The 21,261-nt window shown below is 33.7% G+C and overlaps 1 protein-coding gene across 1 annotated transcript; it reads right to left on the reverse strand.

Moving 5' to 3' along the window:
- Positions 1–3,079: 3,079 nt before the first annotated feature.
- LOC8260246 (ATP-dependent zinc metalloprotease FTSH 10, mitochondrial) lies at positions 3,080–11,956 on the reverse strand. Its single transcript, XM_015726485.3, has 8 exons — positions 11,715–11,956; positions 11,332–11,623; positions 11,147–11,218; positions 9,845–9,984; positions 8,371–8,853; positions 7,321–8,088; positions 5,824–6,051; positions 3,080–3,702 (listed from the first exon to the last, which is right to left on the reverse strand). The coding sequence occupies exons 1-8, from the start codon at positions 11,760–11,762 to the stop codon at positions 3,223–3,225; spliced, it is 2,511 nt and encodes an 836-aa protein (XP_015581971.1). The 5' UTR covers positions 11,763–11,956; the 3' UTR covers positions 3,080–3,222.
- Positions 11,957–21,261: the final 9,305 nt, after the last annotated feature.

Genomic DNA, 21,261 nt, shown 5'->3' on the forward strand with positions numbered 1-21,261 from the left:
CATTTCTAACTCTTTCCTCAATAATTTCTCACAACTTGGGTTGGCTATGACTATGACCTTTTCTCTCCATTTTCTTTATTATTATTATTATTATTATTATTAAATGACTTCTATATTTATAGATTTCTAATTAGTTTCTTATTTTCTTTCTTTCTAATTATTTGGGTATTTTAATGATGTCTCATTGCTTTCATTAGGTGAGGGCGGTTGACTGAGAAAGGTACAGCAATGGAGATCCTTAAGTGTTGTAATTATGTTTTGCACTAAGGTTTAAGATAATACCTGAAGATGGCATTTTAGATTCTGATATAGAGTTGGTATTACCCTTTTCCATCTTTTTATTTCTTATATATTCTTTTTTCATAATTGTGCAATTTTTGTTAAAAATAGAGTATCCATCCGCAATATTAAACTATCTTTGATTGTTTATTTTTTTTTCAAAAGAAATCTCTTAATTCTTAAATAGATAATTTACTTTTTCATTAGTCCAAAATGATGAAATTGTATAAAAATTTGATTTGTAATAATATGTACGTAATTTACTTTGAAGTTTGGAAAGATGTGCCTCTTTTCTTCGAAAGCAAGCTCATACTAATTTTGATAGCTTTGAACACATCCAACCTCATGAGACAACTTTTGTCTCAAAAGTATGATTTCCATCTCATATTTTCGGTAATATAATCTTAAGTTTTATTTAGAATAATTCAACATTTGAATATTGGCCTAACCAATATTTAATCATTAACATTTTTTTTAAAGATAGTATATTTGGTATGAGAATTTAATAAAAGAATACATTTTTCATTTCATATTAACTGTTTTTTTCTTAAATCAGAATTTTTTTTTATTATTTATCGCTTTTATACGTCCAATATATTTTATTCTTTGTGTTGAAATATGTGTATAAATTTTACAATATTTTTAAAAGGATAAGTTAGTCTAATTTAGTTAGTTTCTTTTTTATAATTGACTCTATTAAATATTATTTTAATTCGAATGAATTATTAAAAAGTGACAATTACTGTAAAATTTTGAGAGTGAAAAATAGGTGCAAATCCACCTAATAAATTGACCAATGAATTTATACAAGTCAGTCATTGAATACTATGCTTGATTTCATGAAACTCTTATATGGTAGCTTTAAGATCTCTCATTTGACTGAATTATTCATGCCAAAAGTTAGAATGAACCGCACACAACAAATTAAGCTACTTTCAACACTTTTTCCTTTTCTAAATTTCTACCAACTATAAATACTATTAAATTATTCATTCATTATTAAAAGGTAACATCTTATGAAATTACAGCCATTTTTGTTTCATTATACATTTTCCTTACAGTTGTGGAGTTCCTGAGTATTTGAGAGAAAAGAAAAAAAAAAAACAATTACTATACATTTTTGTCTTGTATAAATGACTATAAACTGTTCTTGTCCTAATTGGTTTAGAAGTCTATGGAGATTGGCAAAGTTTTTGTCTAAATGTATATATAGATTGAGTGAGTATTATACAGATACTTGATGCTTTATGTAATGTCATTTATTAGTATATTCAACATTGTCATGGTTACTACCCTTTCAAGATTAATTAGAAAACTATGCGAAGTTGATTAAACAATTAAGTTCAAAAAAGAATAACAAAATAAAATAAACTGCCAAAAAAAAGGGCAAGTCCCACTTATTTATTCCACCAATAATTGTTAGAGAAGCATTCCAAATGGTTGGTTTATGGTATTAGGAAAAGAAAAAGTAACACAAAAAAACATTTTTTTATGGATTATTATTATGCCGCCGCAAACTAAAGTTTGTGCTCTTTTTTGGGATCATTCCAATCCAAATTTCCTCCATAGCATCATTATCCCAAGAACAATTTTCCAACAAGTCATGGAAAATAAGCAAAGCTAAAAGGAACACAAATGATTGGTGGTGAATTATTAGTCCATTTGGGAAAGTGAATATATATATATATTCTCTCTCCCACCCCCACCCCCCCCCTTTTTGTTTTTGTGTTTGCTTTCCAACAAGGAGGCCATTAACTTTGGAACTTATGGGTGGGTAGGCTTTTAAGCAGAAATGGCAGCAACTGTTTGTCCAGTGTGATCTCCAGGTAGCCCACTCAGTTGTGACCCTCCATTATTAGTCTAAACCCTAATGAAATCTAAACTCTTGAGTGCCAAATTAGCAAAAAAGAAAACACATTTCATATATGGAGTCTTATCATGTAGGGGGTTTTGGATTCAATATCTTGACACCCCTTTCTACCTTACTTTCTGATATACCCAAAAAAAATATCAATTTTGGAGTTTTATCCATCTTGATTGAACCTTTTTTGAAAAGAAATGGCAAATATTTTTTCTGGAGCGAGTCTTTAAAAGATTAAAAAATAAAGAGCTCCACGCAGCCATTTGTCATATCTATCAGAATTCAGTATCATATTGCTGTGTGGTTGATTAACATTTCGTGTAAATATATGAGATATCTGTCATGAAGGCAACATATCTCTTTCAATCCTCAAAGAGACCAAGTTTCAGCCTTCCATTTCCATTTCCATTTCCATTTCATGCCATTATCAGAAAGAAACCAGCCAAGAATTTTGAGGTTGGGAGTATTTTATGCTTGTTATTTCTGTACAAGACAGACGTGATTAATTATTATACAAAACCCTGTGCAGGGGGAAACTATCGCACACCACAGACAGAGCTGTTGATGTAAATCGCTTTGAAAGCTCCAAATTCTTTTGTTTTTCTTAAAAGGCAAGTCACAGTCAATCAGGCATTTAATAATTACTATTTTAATGAGAAAGGCATATCGGCACCGTGCACCCACTGCTTTTCTAGTAGAGAAATTGCAGCTCCAGTCCAAAACTTAGAATCAAAGATGCTGGAAATTACGCCAAGCATTTCTTTGCACATTGCCTGTGTTCATCAATCACTCTTTTGGCTTCTACTTCTGCAATGGCATCTTCCAAATTAATGAGAGTGGAAAGTAAGCCATTGTTACCTTTAAACTATTATTGTGACAAAAAAGCTACTGGCCTTTCTCATATCAGGATATCAATTCGGCCAAAAGAAAGAAAAAGAATAAAGGAGAAATTTTATCGAAGATAATAGCATTATTTGCACATTTCTTGAATTGTACAATGGCCCTTAGTTCATGTAAAGTAGAACTTACAAAATGATTTGTTGAAAAATCCCATTTACACAAGCAAAAACTTCTTTTAACTGCTAAGCTGGAGCAACCTGTGGTTCCAAGGTTGTTGACCCATCATCGTCCAAGGTCCCACCCTTTGTTGTTTCTTTAGACTCCTTGTCGTCTTCTTGAAATCCTTCCTTAAACCTATCGTAATTTGTGGGCTCACTTGACTTGAATGGACGCTCACCCAAAACCCGAATTAAGTCTTCTTGATGAAGCACTTCCTTCTCGAGCAGCAGCTCTGCAATTTCAGCAATATGCTCTTTGTGTTCCTCCACCAACTGAAGGGTGCGCTGATACGCCTTTCCCACCCATTCTCTTACTTCACTGTCTATAATTGCACCCGTCTTGCTACTATAGGGCTTGCTCATCTCAAAGGTATCATCCCTTTGGGGAAAGGAAAGAAGACCGACCTTGTCACTGAAACCATAAACTGCTACCTGAGCATAAGTCATCTTTGTTACTTTCTCCAAGTCATTCTGGGCTCCAGTTGAAATCTTACCCAGCAAAACCTATCCAAGGAAAACCACCGCAAATCTGAGGTTCACATTAATAAACTTATAGAAGTATGCCAATGAAGAGGGGAACATGTACATTTTGATCAGCTAGGGAATAGGCTAAAGTACAAGCACAAATCCGTTTGATCAATTAGAGTTTGCATGCACTGTAGTTTGTACTCCTTTTCTTTAACTGTAGTTTATACTAATGATATGAATATATACATATTGCACAACCATTATGGAGTAAGGAATTTGAGTTTGTGCAAAATATATGATTAGAGAAAGAAAAAAAACAAGAATAATCTTAGCTTGCGTTCAATTTTCACAACCTAGCAGAAATCATAAAATTGTGTGCATTGTGATACGACTTATAAGAGCATAAAATAACACTATAGGCTAAAAATTTCACATAAAAGTGCATTTAAACTGGCATCTGGAGAGCAGTTGTTGAATACAGTAAAATCTTTCTATAGTCACACACTTGGGACCAAATAAGATTTATGACTATGAGGAAGTTAAAACTTAATGGAAGTTTGAGTACTAAAACTTTTTTTTTTTTGGACTTAATACTTAATCTTATAGATGAAATAATAGAAACCAGAGATAAGATACGTTAATATTTTATCATATTATACAAATAAAATTGATGAGACAAAACAATACTACAGTAAAACAAAACATGGCATACCATATATCTTTTAAAGTTATATATAAATATTACTATATAGAGGAATATTTTAAGAAAAACGGGACGTAAAATATTTATAACTTATTACAATAGAGAGTTTATTCCTATTTATAACTGGCGTAAATTTGGACTGTAATTATTTATCACATATGTGTAGAGATTATTCCTATATAGAGTATCACTACAGAGAGATTTTTGTATATGACTTTCTTACTGCAAATCACAAGCTATTGCCAAAAATCAAATATCATTAGAATGAGCACACTGTTTCAAGCTTCCAGATAACATCCATATTTTTTATTGAAGAGAAAAAAAGAACCTAAAAGTAAGGCATTTAAGACCATGTTAGAATAACCACAATAGCCAAATCATACTTCCTGCCAAATAGTATCAAACTGGTGCCGTTGAATAACCAATAACCTTGAAATTATTTCATATACTTCATTTGTCACTCAAATGTTGCCAAAAAGATACAAGTAAAATTTCTAGATTCCAGATATCAACACAAATAAATATAGCAGCACGATATGGACTTTGATTGACTGTGTATATCATTTAATCAACTGTTATAGTATTGAATAGTCAAATATTGTATCAGTGATTAAAATAGCAAGATATAATGAGTTTTTCCCTGCTCAGTTTTCATTGATTTCAACATGGTACCAAGCCCTAGAGATGGCAAAAACCAATTCTTCTTACATCCTAAATCCAACCTCTTGTGACTTGTCACTACTTCAACCCAGTTTCACTCCAAAAATTATTTAGCATTGGAAACCCCAGTTATTCCCATTCTAACTTATCACAACCATCAGGACTTGTTGATGGAACAGATTTGTCTCCACCAAAGCAAATTCAGCAACACAACTCCGAGCCATTTGTGCCTATTCCATAATTCAAGTATGGCTGCAAAAGGACCTAATGATTGTGTCTTGACTTCGTATATCTGAGTAGGCTTTTACATATAGGCAGGTTTGGGATGCCATTGCACATGCATTTGGCCCCAAGTTTTTAGGGCACAACAATTGGAGCCCAAAAAGAAGCAGGAGTTCCACAAGCATGGCAACGACCTTGCAGTACTATATGTTTTATGAAGACAAGGGGCAAGTCAATAATAGAATAAAGAATATGATACGTTCCAAAGGCCTGTGCCTGAGGTCTCATTTAATATCATCCAAGAAGCTAAACTTTTGCAAGCATCTTAAAATCAGGTTCCAGAATGCTCAAAGCATGCAGCATGAAGTTGTAAAAACAGATAAACTTTCAATTTTCCGGTTCCCGCAACTCACGCAGAAAGAAGGCTCAGCCCAAATCATTTATTGTTGCGCATAAACTCAGAATGCACCACTAATGACATCCAACACTTGATACCTCAAGATTTCCAACATCCAAAGAACTCACTCATCCCTAAAGGCATAGAAAGAAAAGAAAAAGACTGGAGGAATCACCTGCTCAGCAGCTCGACCACCAAGTGTCATGCAAGTCACATCAAAAAGTTGCTCTTTGGTCATCAAAAGATTCTCATTGGGAACATACTGAGCAAACCCCAGAGCTGCAGTACCACGTGGAACAATTGTTACCTTAAGTAAGGGTTCTGCATGTTCCAAAAACCAACCAGTAACAGCATGACCAGATTCATGGTAAGCGACAGTCCGCCTTTCAAGCTTGCTAATCACCTTTACAAAAAAAGATGTATACATTAATTCTACTTTCATAAACCATGGAAGAATTCAATAAAACAAAGAAAAAAAGGTTTTAATCAGATGTTCAATCAGAATCTAACCGGAATTGAAACATCATCTTAATGTCTAATTATAAATTATACAAAAAGAATGATACACATTTTTAATAAAATCTATCAATTACCCCAACTAATATAAAAATACTTACAGTAATGTGTATCGAAGATGAATCACCAAATAGCCTATAATAAATTTTTAAAAAATAAACTTCATGTTGCAAATAACTTAAAATCAAATAAAGATATAAAAGTTTATGTCAATTTGCAATTTAGGATAAAAATAAAATAAAAAAAATTATCTTACAAACATGATATGGTTTTACTTAAAAAACTGTAGCAGAGTTTGAGATGTGGTTTGATTGAAGAAGCCAATGGAAATTTGTTGGAAGAATCAAATCCAACAGACAGCAACTTGGAACTTTTCTATAAAAAAAAAAAAAAAAAGACAGAGAAAATTAAAGGCGATATGGCATCCTATGAGAGTGTCACATCGCCTTAAGACCAATCTCTCAAACAATGAGCAGTGACTGGGTTGCCTGTCTGGTTCATCCATGTTTGATTAGGGCTTGGTAAAACCGTGTTTGAGGCTTGAACCATATCAGATATTCATTTGGTACTCAGATCAGCTATTCGGTTGAACCAGCCAGCCCTGATCCAATTTTGAAGATCACAAAAAAAGTAATGACCAGACAGGAGAAATACAATATCTCATGTCCACTTTGAAAAATGATGTCATTTATCAGGCATCACAAAATAACAGTGACAACCAAATGTTTTCTTCAGTATGTTCCGAGTTACATGTTCTGGGACTCTTTTGTAGAAACAAATAGCTCAAAACTTGGATAATGTAACTAAGCTTATTACATCATATATCAGCAGGACACAACTCGGAATATACCCCCGTAAAAATTTATTAAAACAATTTGGCTTTGTACATGAAAGCGAGAACCAAGCAGATTGATTATCACTTATCCTACCTTTGTAACACCATGAATGCAATTAAGATGCAAGTTAGTAGCAAAATCATTAAAATCACTCTTACTATTGTACAGACACAATAAAGGAATAATTAAATTAATGTGAACTAGTTTTACTATGAACCGCCATACATAAATAAGCCATGCCCATGAAAAGTGAGAAGAGAATGACAAAATCCTACATGCTAATACTGAATAAAAAATGCAAGACCCAAAAGGCAAGATACCTTATTCTTCTTTTCCAAGCCACCAATTACCCTGTCGATTGCTGATTCAAAGTGTTGCATTGTCACTTGCGCACTCTCATTCCTTGCAGCAATTAAAGCAGCCTCATTGCAAACATTTGCAATGTCAGCTCCAGCAAATCCAGGAGTCAAAGCAGCAAGTCGCTGAGAGTAATAAGGAGGATCATTATCAAGTTTTAGCTTTTTAAGATATATCTGGAAAATCTGGTCACGGCCTTTGATGTCAGGTTTGTCAATTGTAATTTGACGATCAAACCGACCAGGTCGCAATAGAGCTTTGTCTAAGATATCAGGCCTATTTGTGCCAGCAAGTACAACTACTCCAGAGGTGGTCCCAAATCCATCCATTTCTACAAGCAACTGGTTAAGGGTGCTTTCACGCTCATCATTGCCACCCGAAAATCCTCCACGCCCCCTTGCTCGACCAATGGCATCTATTTCATCAATGAACACAATACTAGGTGCACATTGTCTTGCTTCCTGAAATAAGCTTCTCACCCTGGATGGCCCGACTCCAACAAACATTTCCATGAAATCTGACCCAGATATTGATAGGAAGGGCACACCAGATTCACCAGCAGTTGCCTTTGCAAGAAGTGTCTTCCCTGTGCCAGGAGGTCCTACCAGAAGGGCACCTTTTGGAATTTTTGCTCCCAATTCCTCGTATTTCTTTGGATTCTTGAGGAAGTGCACAAACTCCATAATTTCTTGTTTTGCTTCATCACAGCCAGCAACATCTTTAAAGAATATCTACACCAAATGAAGCATCATAAAGAATTATCATGCTGATCATTTTGCACTTTTTAGCACATTACTTTCTGTAAGAGATATAAGGTCAAAGCATATAAAAAGACAAAGTAATAAGATGAATATGAGGGGGCAGTGTGGGGAAAACTTTTATTTAGTTCCTAGTCTGCTGTAAATCTGTTCTCCAGTGGAACATGCACAACATAGACAATAGAACAAAGTTCTGATAACAGCCAATATATTCTCATGACTTCTGCCTACAGGCTTATAATGTGCGTGGCTAACCTTATCTTTAGCGTTCTTATCTAATTTTGTGACGTGCGCCTTTCCCATGTTAAATATTCCACGGCCTCCTCGTCCACCAGAACCACCAACTCCAAGGCCACTCTGCATTCTTCGCCCCATGAACCAAAGGGTTCCTAGAAGTAAAGCAGTTGGAGCAAACCTCATCAATTCTTGAGACCAGTTCACTTCATTCATATAAGTTACAGGGACATAATCATGGGGATCTACTCCAAGTGCTTGCTGTGCCTCCTCCAGCTTCTCCTCAAAAGATTCAACACTTCCAATGGTAAAGTGGTATTGCCTGGGACTCCTTCTGTCAGGACTACCACTGGCAGGGACCTGAACAACAATATCATCACCAGTTTGATTTACATTCTTTGGTAAGCTCCTTACGTACACCTTTGCAACTGATTTATTTGAAACAACAATACGATCCACCAGGCCAGGTTCAAGTAGCTTGGTTTTGAACTCTTGGAAGCTAATCTGAGGAACATATCAAACAATTTAGGACTGGAAAAGAAAAGGTCTAATACATACAGTAGCAGCATAAAATAAAAAATAGTATACAGTTTGGTGAAGTAAGATTCTTCAGAAAAAGGCACAAAGCAGGAGAGAAAATAGAAGGGCTAAGATTGGGTTAAAAAATATATTGACTTAAGCCTCGTTTTGGATTGAGTGGGCAAAAGCTCATTTAACACCCATTGGGTGTCCCAAACATACTTTTAAAATTCTTGCCATGTATAACATAAAAATAGGGCAAAAATCAACAGAGACCACAAATCTATTTTTTTCACACAAGTTGTATATATACGTGAAAGTTCACCAGAATGATTGAGCAGAAACACTTTAAATAATTGCAAAACAATAACCAGATATACACAAGCTACTGTCATCAAACTATAGTGTACCCCATTAGCCTCTTACAGGATATTATGAAAATAATAAGCTAGTTGCCAATTATTCTTCAAGAAGATGCTGAAGACTCTTATTTAAAATTTTCTTTTACCATAGAGTGGCTCACTATCTTTAAAATATGAGTAAATACTGGATGATCAAGTGAGTGTACATATATAAACATGTAAGAATAGTGCATAATAAGCTCAACATAGCACTGGAAACTTTAGATTTTTAACATGTTGCATAGTTGTAACAAAACTACATATAAGTTGTAGGTGCAAAGAAGCTGGACCACTTAAAAATTTCAATCTCAGAATAATTCATCATTTTTCTAACAACATCAAATATCAAGCCATAGAAGCAGTACAATCTGCAGTAGCAACTTCTGACCAAGGAAAAAAAACTGCAGTAGCAACAGAAGCATGGCAAAACAAGTTTATGGGTATCATAAAATGTAAATTTCCAAACCAATTCAAACCAAATTTGGCAATTCAAAAAGATAAAGATGTTATCGAGTTACTATATAGTTATTAAAAACAAGAAACCAATTTCTGAAAGAGTGTGCAGAATCTCTAACCTGGTTCGGCTCCTGAGCACCAAAGAGAACTGATGAAGACAAAAAGGCAATAAATAATAAAGGAGCAATAAAATTTTGAAACGGCTTCATGAAGTTCTGGGGATTTCCACCACCAGCACCAGCACCGCCACCTGAATCCTCTGCAGGAGCAGAAAATGTTACTCAGTCATAGCCTCTCAAAGTACTTCATTGCATGAAATAAATTACCAGAGGTTAGAGGAGCAGAAACAGTTGAAGTGCAGCGTCATAGATAATGAATTAATAATTAAACAAGTTGTGAGTGAAGCAGGAGTATCTTATTCAAAATAGAATTTTGTTCAGTTTTCTCTTAGTTAGTTTTCCTTATTTCTTTGGTTTATATTTTCCTTATTCAGCTTGTTTAGGTTTCTTTCAAATCGCTATTAATTTAATGAATACTTTAGGATAAATCCTATCTTAGACTGAAAACTAATCCTAACATACTATATATATAAAAAAAAAATATATAACCCTCCTTAAACAAGAATCCTACATAATGATGGAAAAGAAACCTAAACAAATTAAATATGGAAAATATAAACCAAATAAACAAGAAAAAATTGAATAATTCCTAGAAACAAAAAAAATCAATAATCCTGCATAACAAGACTCTACAAGCTAAGACAAGTTCAATTAAGATTGAACATGTTATAAGTGTGAACTGTAAACTAATACTTCAAGATCATCCATAATTCGGATCAGGTAGAAAAACCCCTGCCCTTTTCGCTTCCTCATTTCTCTCTCATATATCCACAGGTTCATGGAAAGTACAAACTCAAATGGATACAGAAATTGTAAAAGAAACAGAATTAATGATACCAGCTTTTCAGGCAAAAAGGACGATAGATTTAAGACCTAAATGCTTAAAATAAGCAAGAAACACCAAGGACACACTGGGTACATTGCAATCAAAGCTGTAACTCAGAATCAAATTACAAAAATCATGTTATGCTGTCTTACCCATTCAACCTGCAAGGGAATGCAATACATCATATAATTCAACATATTAAGAAATTATAAAGGTAAAGAAACCAAAACGATGTTCACTTGGAAAAAAATTGCATCAAAAGTATCACTGAAGCATGACTAAAAATTAATTTGAAAGGCCTTAATCACACATTTCTTATGCTTGTCATTTAAAAAAAAAAAATTGACGTTTCCAATGGCAACTATAATGCAAATAATATAAAAAGTTTTTTACTAACTTTCATTTACTTTTTATGAGTAACTAAAATGTTATAGAGTTGAAAAAAGACGAGTAGCAAAAAAACCAAAAAGGCAGACCTCTATTTGCAGAGTTTCCCTCATTTTCTTTTGGAATTTCCTTTTTGCCTTTGGGATGGTAATTCTCGTAACCTACATTAGCCAAGAGAAAGAAATCATTGCAGAAAACAGACACAAAAACCACGCCAGCATCTTATAAAGAGAATAATAATAATAGTTATTAATTAATTAAAAATCTCACTTACTTCTCTTCTTCGGAGCTTGAGTAGAGAAGAATAAACGAACTCTAGGGTTTGCAAGGATAGAATTGGAATTAGAAAAGTTCGTTTTCGATAACAGCAGCTGCTTACCAGCACCACCACCTCCAGAACAAGTTAAATAACCTCTAATTACACCACCACAACTTGAATAATAATCTCTTACAATCCCTAGTCCTCCATGAACGCGTGAGTTACACGCGTTCTCTAGTATTGTCGGCGGCAAAATTGATTCCTTTGTTGGAAGAATACGGCCACTTCCCTTACTTGCAATCACATTCTAAAAAAAACAAGTAATTGAAAATCAATCAAACAAATGATAGAGAATTTTAAAAATAAAAGTATTAGAAAAGGAAGGAGAGAGATCGTACTCTTTGGAAGGTGGAACGAGAAGAGCGAGCAATTCTTGAGAGAATCATTGTTGTATGGATGATAATGACATTAATAAATTAACAAATAGACTTTTGAGTTTATAATAAGAAGTGAATCGGAAAAGTCTTCTGTTTGGATAGCAAGAAACTTAAATTGACTGAGAATTCATAGGTTTTCTGATTTTGAGTGTAATCACAAGATTGGCTTACAGGGTCTGGACTCGGGCTGAATTTAGGGAACATCGGAAGACAGGAAGCACTTACTTATCTGTCGTTACGTATTTGCCCCGACATATTTTGCTTTAGGGGCTTAAATTAATAAGGGTAGTTTCGTTCTTTAAAGTGGTTCAGTCACGTTGCCAAGGAAGAATTGTTTGCGGCAGATTGATAAGCCACAACTGCTTCATTAGGTCCATACAGATAGCTAAATGGGCTGGATTATAGTTTTAGTTTAATGTATAATCACTTGAGCCCATTTCACTTCTTACAGTCTGGATGGGCCTATTTGAAAATTTGTTGTATATATGATTTTGAGGAAATTACACATTTTTTTTTCAAAAATATTTCTGACTTTAATCCCTTATATTTTTACTCCTTTCACTTTTTTTTTTAATGTTTTTTTGAGAAAGAACCATATTTCAAGCTCCTCAATTTTCTTCAATAGCTCTTCCTATTCTTCTGTTAGTTCCTATGTGTAGCACTATGAAGTGTAAGAAAACCCAAGAGGAGACTAGATGAATGCCCATAATTTTAGCCGTTACCGTCGCCAGAAGAGGGAGATTTGATATTGTGAAGCTTTGGCGGCTGAAACTTTTTCAATCAATTTCTCGAAATGCTTTAGACCAAAGGTGCAAACTGAATAAGAAATCCAAAAAAAATAAGAAAAGAACAAAAAGCAAAAGACAGCAAAGTCATTGAGAATGAAGAGAGACAAGAGGCCAAAAGCAATAAGAAGAAATATGGTAGAGCCTTATTACGAGATAAAAGATGCAGCAAAAGCTTGCTGCTCTTTTTTTTTTTTAGATCTTCCATGGAATAACTTGACAGGAAGAGTGCCAAAAAGTTATAGTAATCCAAAAAAAATCTTCAATCTTGACCTTTCTTGCAATTTTCTTGCAGATGTATTTCCTGTAATGAATGTAAAAGAGATAGACTCTCTTGATTTGTCTTATAATCGGTTCCATCTTAAACAAATACCCAATTGAGTCACTTCTTCTCCTATTATTTACTCTCTCAAGTTAGCAAAATGTGGGATCCAGATGAACTTAAATGACTGGAAGCCAAAGAAGACTTCTGTCTATGACTACATTGATTTATTTGAGAATGAAATTTCAGGTAGTCCAATCTGAATACTAAACATGACAGATTGGGTTTTGGGCATCAACGAACAAGTTAAAGTTTGATATAGGTAAGTTAAGGATGTTAATAAAATGATGGATTTATCAAGGAATTTGGAATGTTATTGGATTGAAATTAATCATCTTTGTGGACAGATTCTAGCAACAAAATTCCCTGTTAGTGCATTTTGTTATGAATATTTGTGTCGTTCTCCGTTACCACCTTGCAAAGTTAATTTAAGTAATAGTGGAGATGAGAAACAAGAAGAAAATGGAAATGCTTGAGTTTGTCTCTCTTCGATCTTTCTTTTTCGCTTTTTTTTTTTTTTTTTTCTTTTCATTTAACTATCCCTAAAAGTCTCCATAAGACCCTCCATCTCTCTACTTTCATTTTGTTTAAGTCCATTATTATATAGATTCTAATTCTAGAATATAACATCTTAGATTATATTTTTAATATTGTATTCAATAGTAAATTAATTTTTTAATTATATAATAAATGTTAATCTTAAGAAATTGATAGTATTAATTTATATAATACTAAAATTTATTAATAAATATTTTTAAAATAATTTATATTATTGCACTAATAAAATTATAAAATTTTAAAAATTAAAAATATATTTAAAAATAGTTAGTTTACTATTACTTTTTAAAATATTATAAATTAATATTAAATATTAATAATTTTATTAAATTGTATCTATCAATTTAATTTTATGATCAAAATAATAATAACAGTCATACAACGTATAAGTAAATTAGTAGTGTTTTCTAATTTGCAGTTATGGAAAAGTAAGTTCTTAATTATAGCTTATCTATCATAACTTATTAAAAGGAAAAAATATTTTCATAAGTAATATATTAGAGGTTTTTCTTCCGACAACATCATGCAGTTTTTGTCATTTGTGCTTTTAATGGGCTTCTTGTTTTAAGTCGAACTTTGAGGTTATGTATCATTTTGATACAAACAATTTTAAGGATATATATATATATATATATATATATATCCAAGAAAGAGCATTGATAGCATACCTATAAGAAAAATGAAAAATATGCATGTACTAAAAAATATTTGTTTAATAAATATGTATCAAATTAACAATTATGAGAAGAATAAATTATTTTTATTATTGAAATAAATATTTAACCATGTAAATTGGTTATAATATTAGAAATCATAAGAAAAATTAAATTATTGGTTAAAAATAGAGAATAGTAAAATATAACGAAGATTTTATATGAAAAGTGAAAAAATTCAAATACAAACTCATTGAAATAAAAGAAAAGAAAGAAAAATTTTACAAGGGTTCAATTTCAAAAAGAAATTCATGGACTTGATTAATAAAAGTTTAAAATTGAGGTGCTCAAGTCCAAAATTTCTATATTACTCTTTCTGTACTAATTCAATCCAATTAAAATTAGTTTATTAATTATATTTGAATCCATCATCGTAGGACTAAACACCTAAAGTGGTAAAAGAAATTTTGACATGAGCCTCCTATATAGGAAGCTCAAATAGCTTTGGGAGGGAGTGGTTTTAAATTTAAGTCATCTCCTTAAAACTATTTATTATGTAGTCCACGGCATAATGGAATAAAAAGGCAATACTAAACATTCTCTTATAAAAATAAAAAAATAAAAGAAAATAATATAATCATCATGTCACTTGATCATTCAATTCAATGAAACAAAACTCTAATTGTAAGGAATAATTGTGCAGCCACATGGATTATACGAAATAGGCACCGTCATCCCCTTCTCAGGATCATACTTCACTAATTTTGCTTTATCAAAGATAGGTGCCACTCAACCATTTGCTAAAAAGCAAGCTGGTCTAAAATCTACCTTAGGGTAACTATCTGAAATTGGTACCAAAATTATTGAGTATGTATCCAATTGGTACCAACTCTTTAAATTTTTTTCAATTAGTACCTAACTTTTAATTTCTATTTCAATTAGGAATAAAAAGGAGTTTCCAACCAATTTAATATGATGTGGCAACTAGAATATTTAAATCCCTTAAATTATCGACACATTAGCATATATCATTACCACCTCACTGGGAAATATTATAAATTACATCCTAGACACTAATGGCCCACCACTAGCTAACAAGAAACAAAAATTACAATTTTACCAAAATCCCCAAAAAGAAACCTAAAACCGATAATTGTAGCTTTGGCTTTTTATATAGAAAAGAAATTGCTTTTCACACTCTTACCTAAACACTGATATTTATTTGAACACTAAAGTGCAAGCATCCTTCGTGTTCTCATATTGTTTGTGAGAAGCAATGGTTTGAGTCGCAACAATGACGCTAGATTGGCAAAGAAGAATGCTATATGAACCAGCACCTGAATACTGTAAGTCGAAACAATGTTAGATGTTAGGGTTTAATGCAAATAGATTTTATGTGTTTCTATGCTTTGTTACGATAGTAATTAGGTTGGAAATGTTGACATTATCTACTTTTAACTTGAAAGTGGAAATGCACTATTCAAATGTCCATATTGCATACAAATTTGATTTAATATATAAATATTATCTTGAGTTAGTGTTTGATGTGCTATTATTTTTCATATGCAGTGCTAATAGTAGTATTTTGACAACCGATGTCAGTTGGATTGATTTTTGCTCATCTAATAGGATCTCTTATTTAGAGATTAAGGAACTACGGTTGAGACCTGAATTCTACAGATTTATTTAAAGCATCCTAAAAAGGATCACCCAGATGGTTTGAGAAACCAAGATAATCACAATGATGTTGTGGAGATGCCTTTTTTTATGAATGACTCTAGAATAATGCATGTATATGGTAGGAATGTAGCTGAAATGCATGAGGTGAGGAAGTTATTGAAGTGAATGTGGAAAAGAATGAGGAGGTTAATGAAGTTGAAAGGGACAACTATGAGTGGGCAGAACAATGATGATGACAATAGTGATAATGAGAGTGAACCTCTAGAAAGAGATAGTGACTTTGTTGATAGTGATTATGACTTGAAAGATGATGACGTCTCTGACGATGATGTGATATTTGATCAATTTATTTATAAGGAATAAAAAAGAGATAGAGCTGAGATGAGCAATAATAGGAATAAAGAGAGAACAAAAGATGTTGATTCTGATGAGATTGTGTATGTTAATGCAGATGAGTTACTCTGATGTTCATTTACTGATGAATCTACTAGAGATTCAAAGAGGCATAGGCGGCCTCAATTTAATGAGAAAAATGATACGGCAAACCTTAGATTGAAGCTTGGGGATGTTATTTAGTTCTTTCGCACAATTTAAAGAAGTTGTGAAATAGAGTTCTATTATGAGTAGAAATTAAGTAATCTTTGGGCTTAATACAAAGTAAAAATGTAAAGCAAAGTGTAAGAGAAATTGTCCTTTTTTCATTTGGGCCTAGACTATGAATAGGGACAAGAGTATAGTGCAAATCAAGTATGCCAATTTCCAACATAGTTGCTCGAAGGAGCAATACAACAGGCATGTAAAGGCAAAATGGTTAACAAAGCACTATGTTGAAAGGTTTAGGGCAAATCCTACTTTGGTAATAGATGGAATCATTCAAGCAATGAAAGAAGATTTGGAGATTGATGTTTCTAGGCTAAAGCATAGAGGGCTAGGAACACTACTTTGAAATTCATTAATGAGGATGAAAAATTTACAACTTGCAAGATTGCATAACTATAAGTTAGAGCCGCTGAGGAGTAATCCAGGATATACTATAGTATTTTAGTTTGAAGAGTATGTCTTGAAAGGCATGTATGTCTATTTTGCTACTTCAAAAAATGGATTAAAGGAAACATGCATGCCATTGATTAGTTTTAATGCGTGTTGGCTAAAGGGCATTTATGAGGAGTAGCTTTTTACAGCTGTGGGTGTTAATGGGAATTATTAATGGCATGGGTTGTGGTAGAGAAAGAGAACAAGGCCTGTTGGAAATGGTTCCTATAACTACTTGCTGATGAATTTGACATAAACAATAATTATTAATGGGCATGGAAGAGTGAGAGACAAAAGGTTAGCTTCCTTTTTCCATTTCTGCCTATGCATGTGAATTTCATTCTTAAAGCATATCTTTTACATAATAATTAATACATTAGATTTGTTATATCCTACACAATAGGGACTCATACCAGTTGTTGAAGAACAATTTCCCAACTCTAAACATAGGTTTTGCATTAGGTATATATACACCAATTTTAGGAAAAGGTTTCACAAATTAGGGCTTAAGGCTTTGTGTTTGGACCTGCTAGAGCTAGCTAGCTATGTGCAGATCTTTCAAAAGATTATGGATACTATAGCTAAGGATTCCAAACATGCACATAATTACATGAACAACACTGCATCTCATTATTGGTCTAGGTCCTATTTCCGACCAACTCCAAAATGTGACATGCTTTTAAATAACCTTTGCGAGTGTGTTAATAGCTTCATCTTAAATGCTAGAATAAAAGGAGTTATCACTATGAATGAGATCATTATGACTAAGCTAATGAAGAGAATTCACAAAAAAGAGATGCAATTAGGAGAGTTGCCATTGGTTATTGCCTAAAAATGTTGAAGAAATTAGAGAAATTTAAAGAGTTTAGTTGGATGTACAAAGCATAATGGTTTGGGGGTGACAAATCTCAAGTGGTAGATCCTAAAGGTCGGTTTGTTGTAGACAAGAAATAGACGACATGTACATGTAGAAGATGGAATTTAATAAGAATTCCATGTTGTCATGCTATGAATGACATCTGGTACAACAATGACAAGCCTAAAAACTTTTTAGATCACTATCATAATGTCGAAACATATTTATGGTGTTATAGCCACCTCCTTAACCCAACCACCAGCAAGGAATTTTGGCCAAAAGCTACTAGCCCTCCAAGCATTCCACCTATACCTGTTCAACCAAAAAAAAGGAAAAATGCCTACAAAGAGAAGAATGAAAGATGAGGAGAAGGAATAATTGATAAAAATGAAAAAGTAGAGATGAAAGGATTAATTATGACCTATACAATATGTGAGACAAAAGGACATAACAAGAGGTTCCATGGAAAGAACAATACAACATCATAAACCCCCTCACAACCCCCATTATAGACCTCATATACTAGACAAAAGCTTCATGTAAGTGATTTGCATTCTATTTTTATTTTATGAAAATGTAATACCCGAAATTTTTTTTTCTTTAATAGAGATAATATTAATAATGATTAATAAATGAGTTTTTACTTAAATTAATTTAACCTTATTTTTATTTGGCTTAATTTGAAATGATTTAATGAGAATTTTAATATTAGTCAATTAAATGAATTATTTTTCTATACCCAATTAATTGAAATTTTAAGAATTAATTAAGTAAATTATTTGAAGGGTAGAATATATTTTTGGTTATTCTAATTTTCCCCAATGTATATGTTTATGTATAAATAAAATTATATATATTGGAAAATTTTAGAAGAAATTGTAAAGGATGTTTTTATAAAAGAATTTTGGAGAAATTTATATTTTAATTAACTAGTGGTATTAAAATTTAAGTTGAAAAATAATTAGTAAATTGGTTATTTAATTTAATTGTGTGTTAGGACTAAATTGGAAATTTATTTTGAAATAAGGATTGAAAGTATAATTTTATTTTTATGGGGTTTTAATGGAAATTTGTGAGTTTGGTATTTTCGTAAATAAATATGTCGGTCAGAGGTATTTATGTAATTGTGTATTTTCAATAATTCTAATTTGGCTAAAATTAAATAGTTAGAGGCTTAATTGAAAGGATAAATGAAAGTTTAGGGGTTAAATTGAAATTCTGCAGGATGAAATTGTAAGTAATTAAGGAAGTTGAGGGACCAAATTGTAATAAGAAAAAGTTCAGGGGTCAAATGTCGATATTGAAGGGAAAGAAAATCAGGGAAGAAGAAGAAAAAGGAAGAGAGATGTCGGGGGAGAGAGAGCAGTGCGCGGAGGATGGAGCTGTGGCGTCGGGGCCGTCCGTCCGGGCGCGGGGTCAGTGGTGCGAGGAGGAAGATGGTGAAGCTTCCTTACCACCGCGCGATCGACTCCTCTCGGCTTTAACTTTGTTTTGGCGGCAGCGGTGTCAACAATGGTGGCCAGAAACGGAGGTTCACGGTGGAGAGAGAAAATGGAGGCAACCGAGGTTTTTGGGCATTTCCGGCGAGCTCCAGCGAGCTAAGATGATCAGAGGACATATCCCGACTCTCCTCAGCTCAAGCTTCAAAATGGCACCGGTTTCGTGGCGATCAGACTTCATTTGTAAATCGACGGCCGAGATCGTCCGTAAATTTCTCCGGACGATCGGGTGTTAGATCGGAAAATCGGAAGCATGGATTTTCATCAGCGCGTCGTTGTGAGTCCGATGGTGTGTTCAGATCGTCGATCGGACTCTGGCGGCCGGAGGCGAGTCGACCGAGCAACCGAGCGTCTCGGTAATTTTTCTATGGCCCGTAATTTTAGAATTCTTGGATTTAATTTATGTGTCTATTGATTGTGTTGAGTATTTGATGATATTTGTGAGTCAAAATAATTATTTGTCGGACTGCCTGCCATAGTCGTGTTTTTGTGATGTGTGGCGGAGTCGGGAAAAATAGTGAAGTTTGGGGACCCGACTCCCATTGTTTGAATTGTTGAATATTTGAAGTGTTTTTCTGGCAGGTTCTAGACCCGTTTTTATGGGGGGTAATGTCCGTGTTGTAGGGGAGGTTCTGCCGGATTTTCGGTAGAATTCTCCCGAGTCGAGATTCGTAGACAGTTAGTCCTAGGAGTCTAGACCTAGGATTAATGATCGATTGTTTCAGCGTTTTGATAAATTGTTTTCCGTTATGAGATAGTCCGTTTGTTCGGCTCGCTCCAACCGAGGCACCGGAGCAGAGTTAGGAGGTCGCGAAATCTGTGAGTTAAAGTTATATATCGTTTATGCACGTGTCATGCATAAAATTTGATTTGTTACTGTGATTATTCATTTGCAATTTCAATCTTTCATTTAATTATTATTATTATTTGCATGATGCTTTTAATTGCCATTTAAATATATTTTTTCTTTATTACCAATTTTAATAATGCATGATGACTCGGGATAGGACGGCAGTAGAACATAGGAGTTGGATGAGTGTTGCAGTATAACTCTGAGAGAGATGAGATAGAGAAAGGACAAATAGGTAAAGTTTTAAGAAAGAAAGATTAGGATCTGCCCTGGTCGAGCATCGCTCTCTAGGCTTAGTAGAGTGTGGTTGCCGGAGTAAAGGTCCCTGGTCGAGCATTGCTCTCTAGGCGCCGGCTTATTTGGAAATTTAAGTGACCAGACTGGAGGTAAGGTCCCCGGTCGAGCTATGCTCTCTGGGCGCCAGTCTTATTGGATAAGAGAGCCGAAAGGCTAAGGCTGAGGGTTAAGTGACCAGACTGGAGGTAAGGTCTCTGGTCGAGCTTTGCTCTCTGGGCGCCAGTCCTGTTGGAATGAGAGGTTTGAGATGTTAGAGTTGAGGTTAGTTGAGACATAAGTGTTGAAATAAATCGAGATGTTAGTGTTGGGATTAGGGTTCTACTGAAGTACTTCATCCCGTTGCATGTGGAATTATTTTTGGGTAAGCATGGCATGACACGTATGGTTAGCATGATTTATTAATTATTTTAAAAATTAAATAATGTGATATTGAGATGTTTGAAACTATTTTAGATATATGATTTTAGCTCACTCTCGGACTCCATAATCTTCCCGCTGACTCTTACTTAGTAGCATCATCGGGTAGTGTTTGATTTGGAATGTCAAATTGTAAAAATCTTAGATTCTCCGGAGTAGTAATAGTAGGGATATCAGTGGTAATTTTCTGTAGTTTGGGGTCTCGCCTAATTCTTCGGGCAGACCGATTTAATTGTTTAAAATTTAATGTTACTGTAAATTGTGATATTAATAATAGTAGAATTTGAGTTGAGGTTGGTTTGAGTTAGTGAGTGTCAGGCTTACTACGGGATTCAGTGGCCTTACGCCTACCCATTCCCTAGTGCCGGTCACGGGCCCACGGATGGGGTCGTGACAAAGTTGGTATCTCCCTATTCGAGATTCTTAGACAGTCAATCCTAGGAGTCTAGACCTAGGATTAATGATCGATTGTTTCAGTGTTTTGATAAATTGTTTTCCGTGACTAGATAGTCTGTTTGTTCGGCTCGCTCCAACCGAGGCACCGGAGCAGAGTTAGGAG

This window comes from Ricinus communis, chromosome 10 (assembly GCF_019578655.1).
Source record: "Ricinus communis isolate WT05 ecotype wild-type chromosome 10, ASM1957865v1, whole genome shotgun sequence".
Lineage (NCBI taxonomy): Eukaryota > Viridiplantae > Streptophyta > Magnoliopsida > Malpighiales > Euphorbiaceae > Ricinus > Ricinus communis.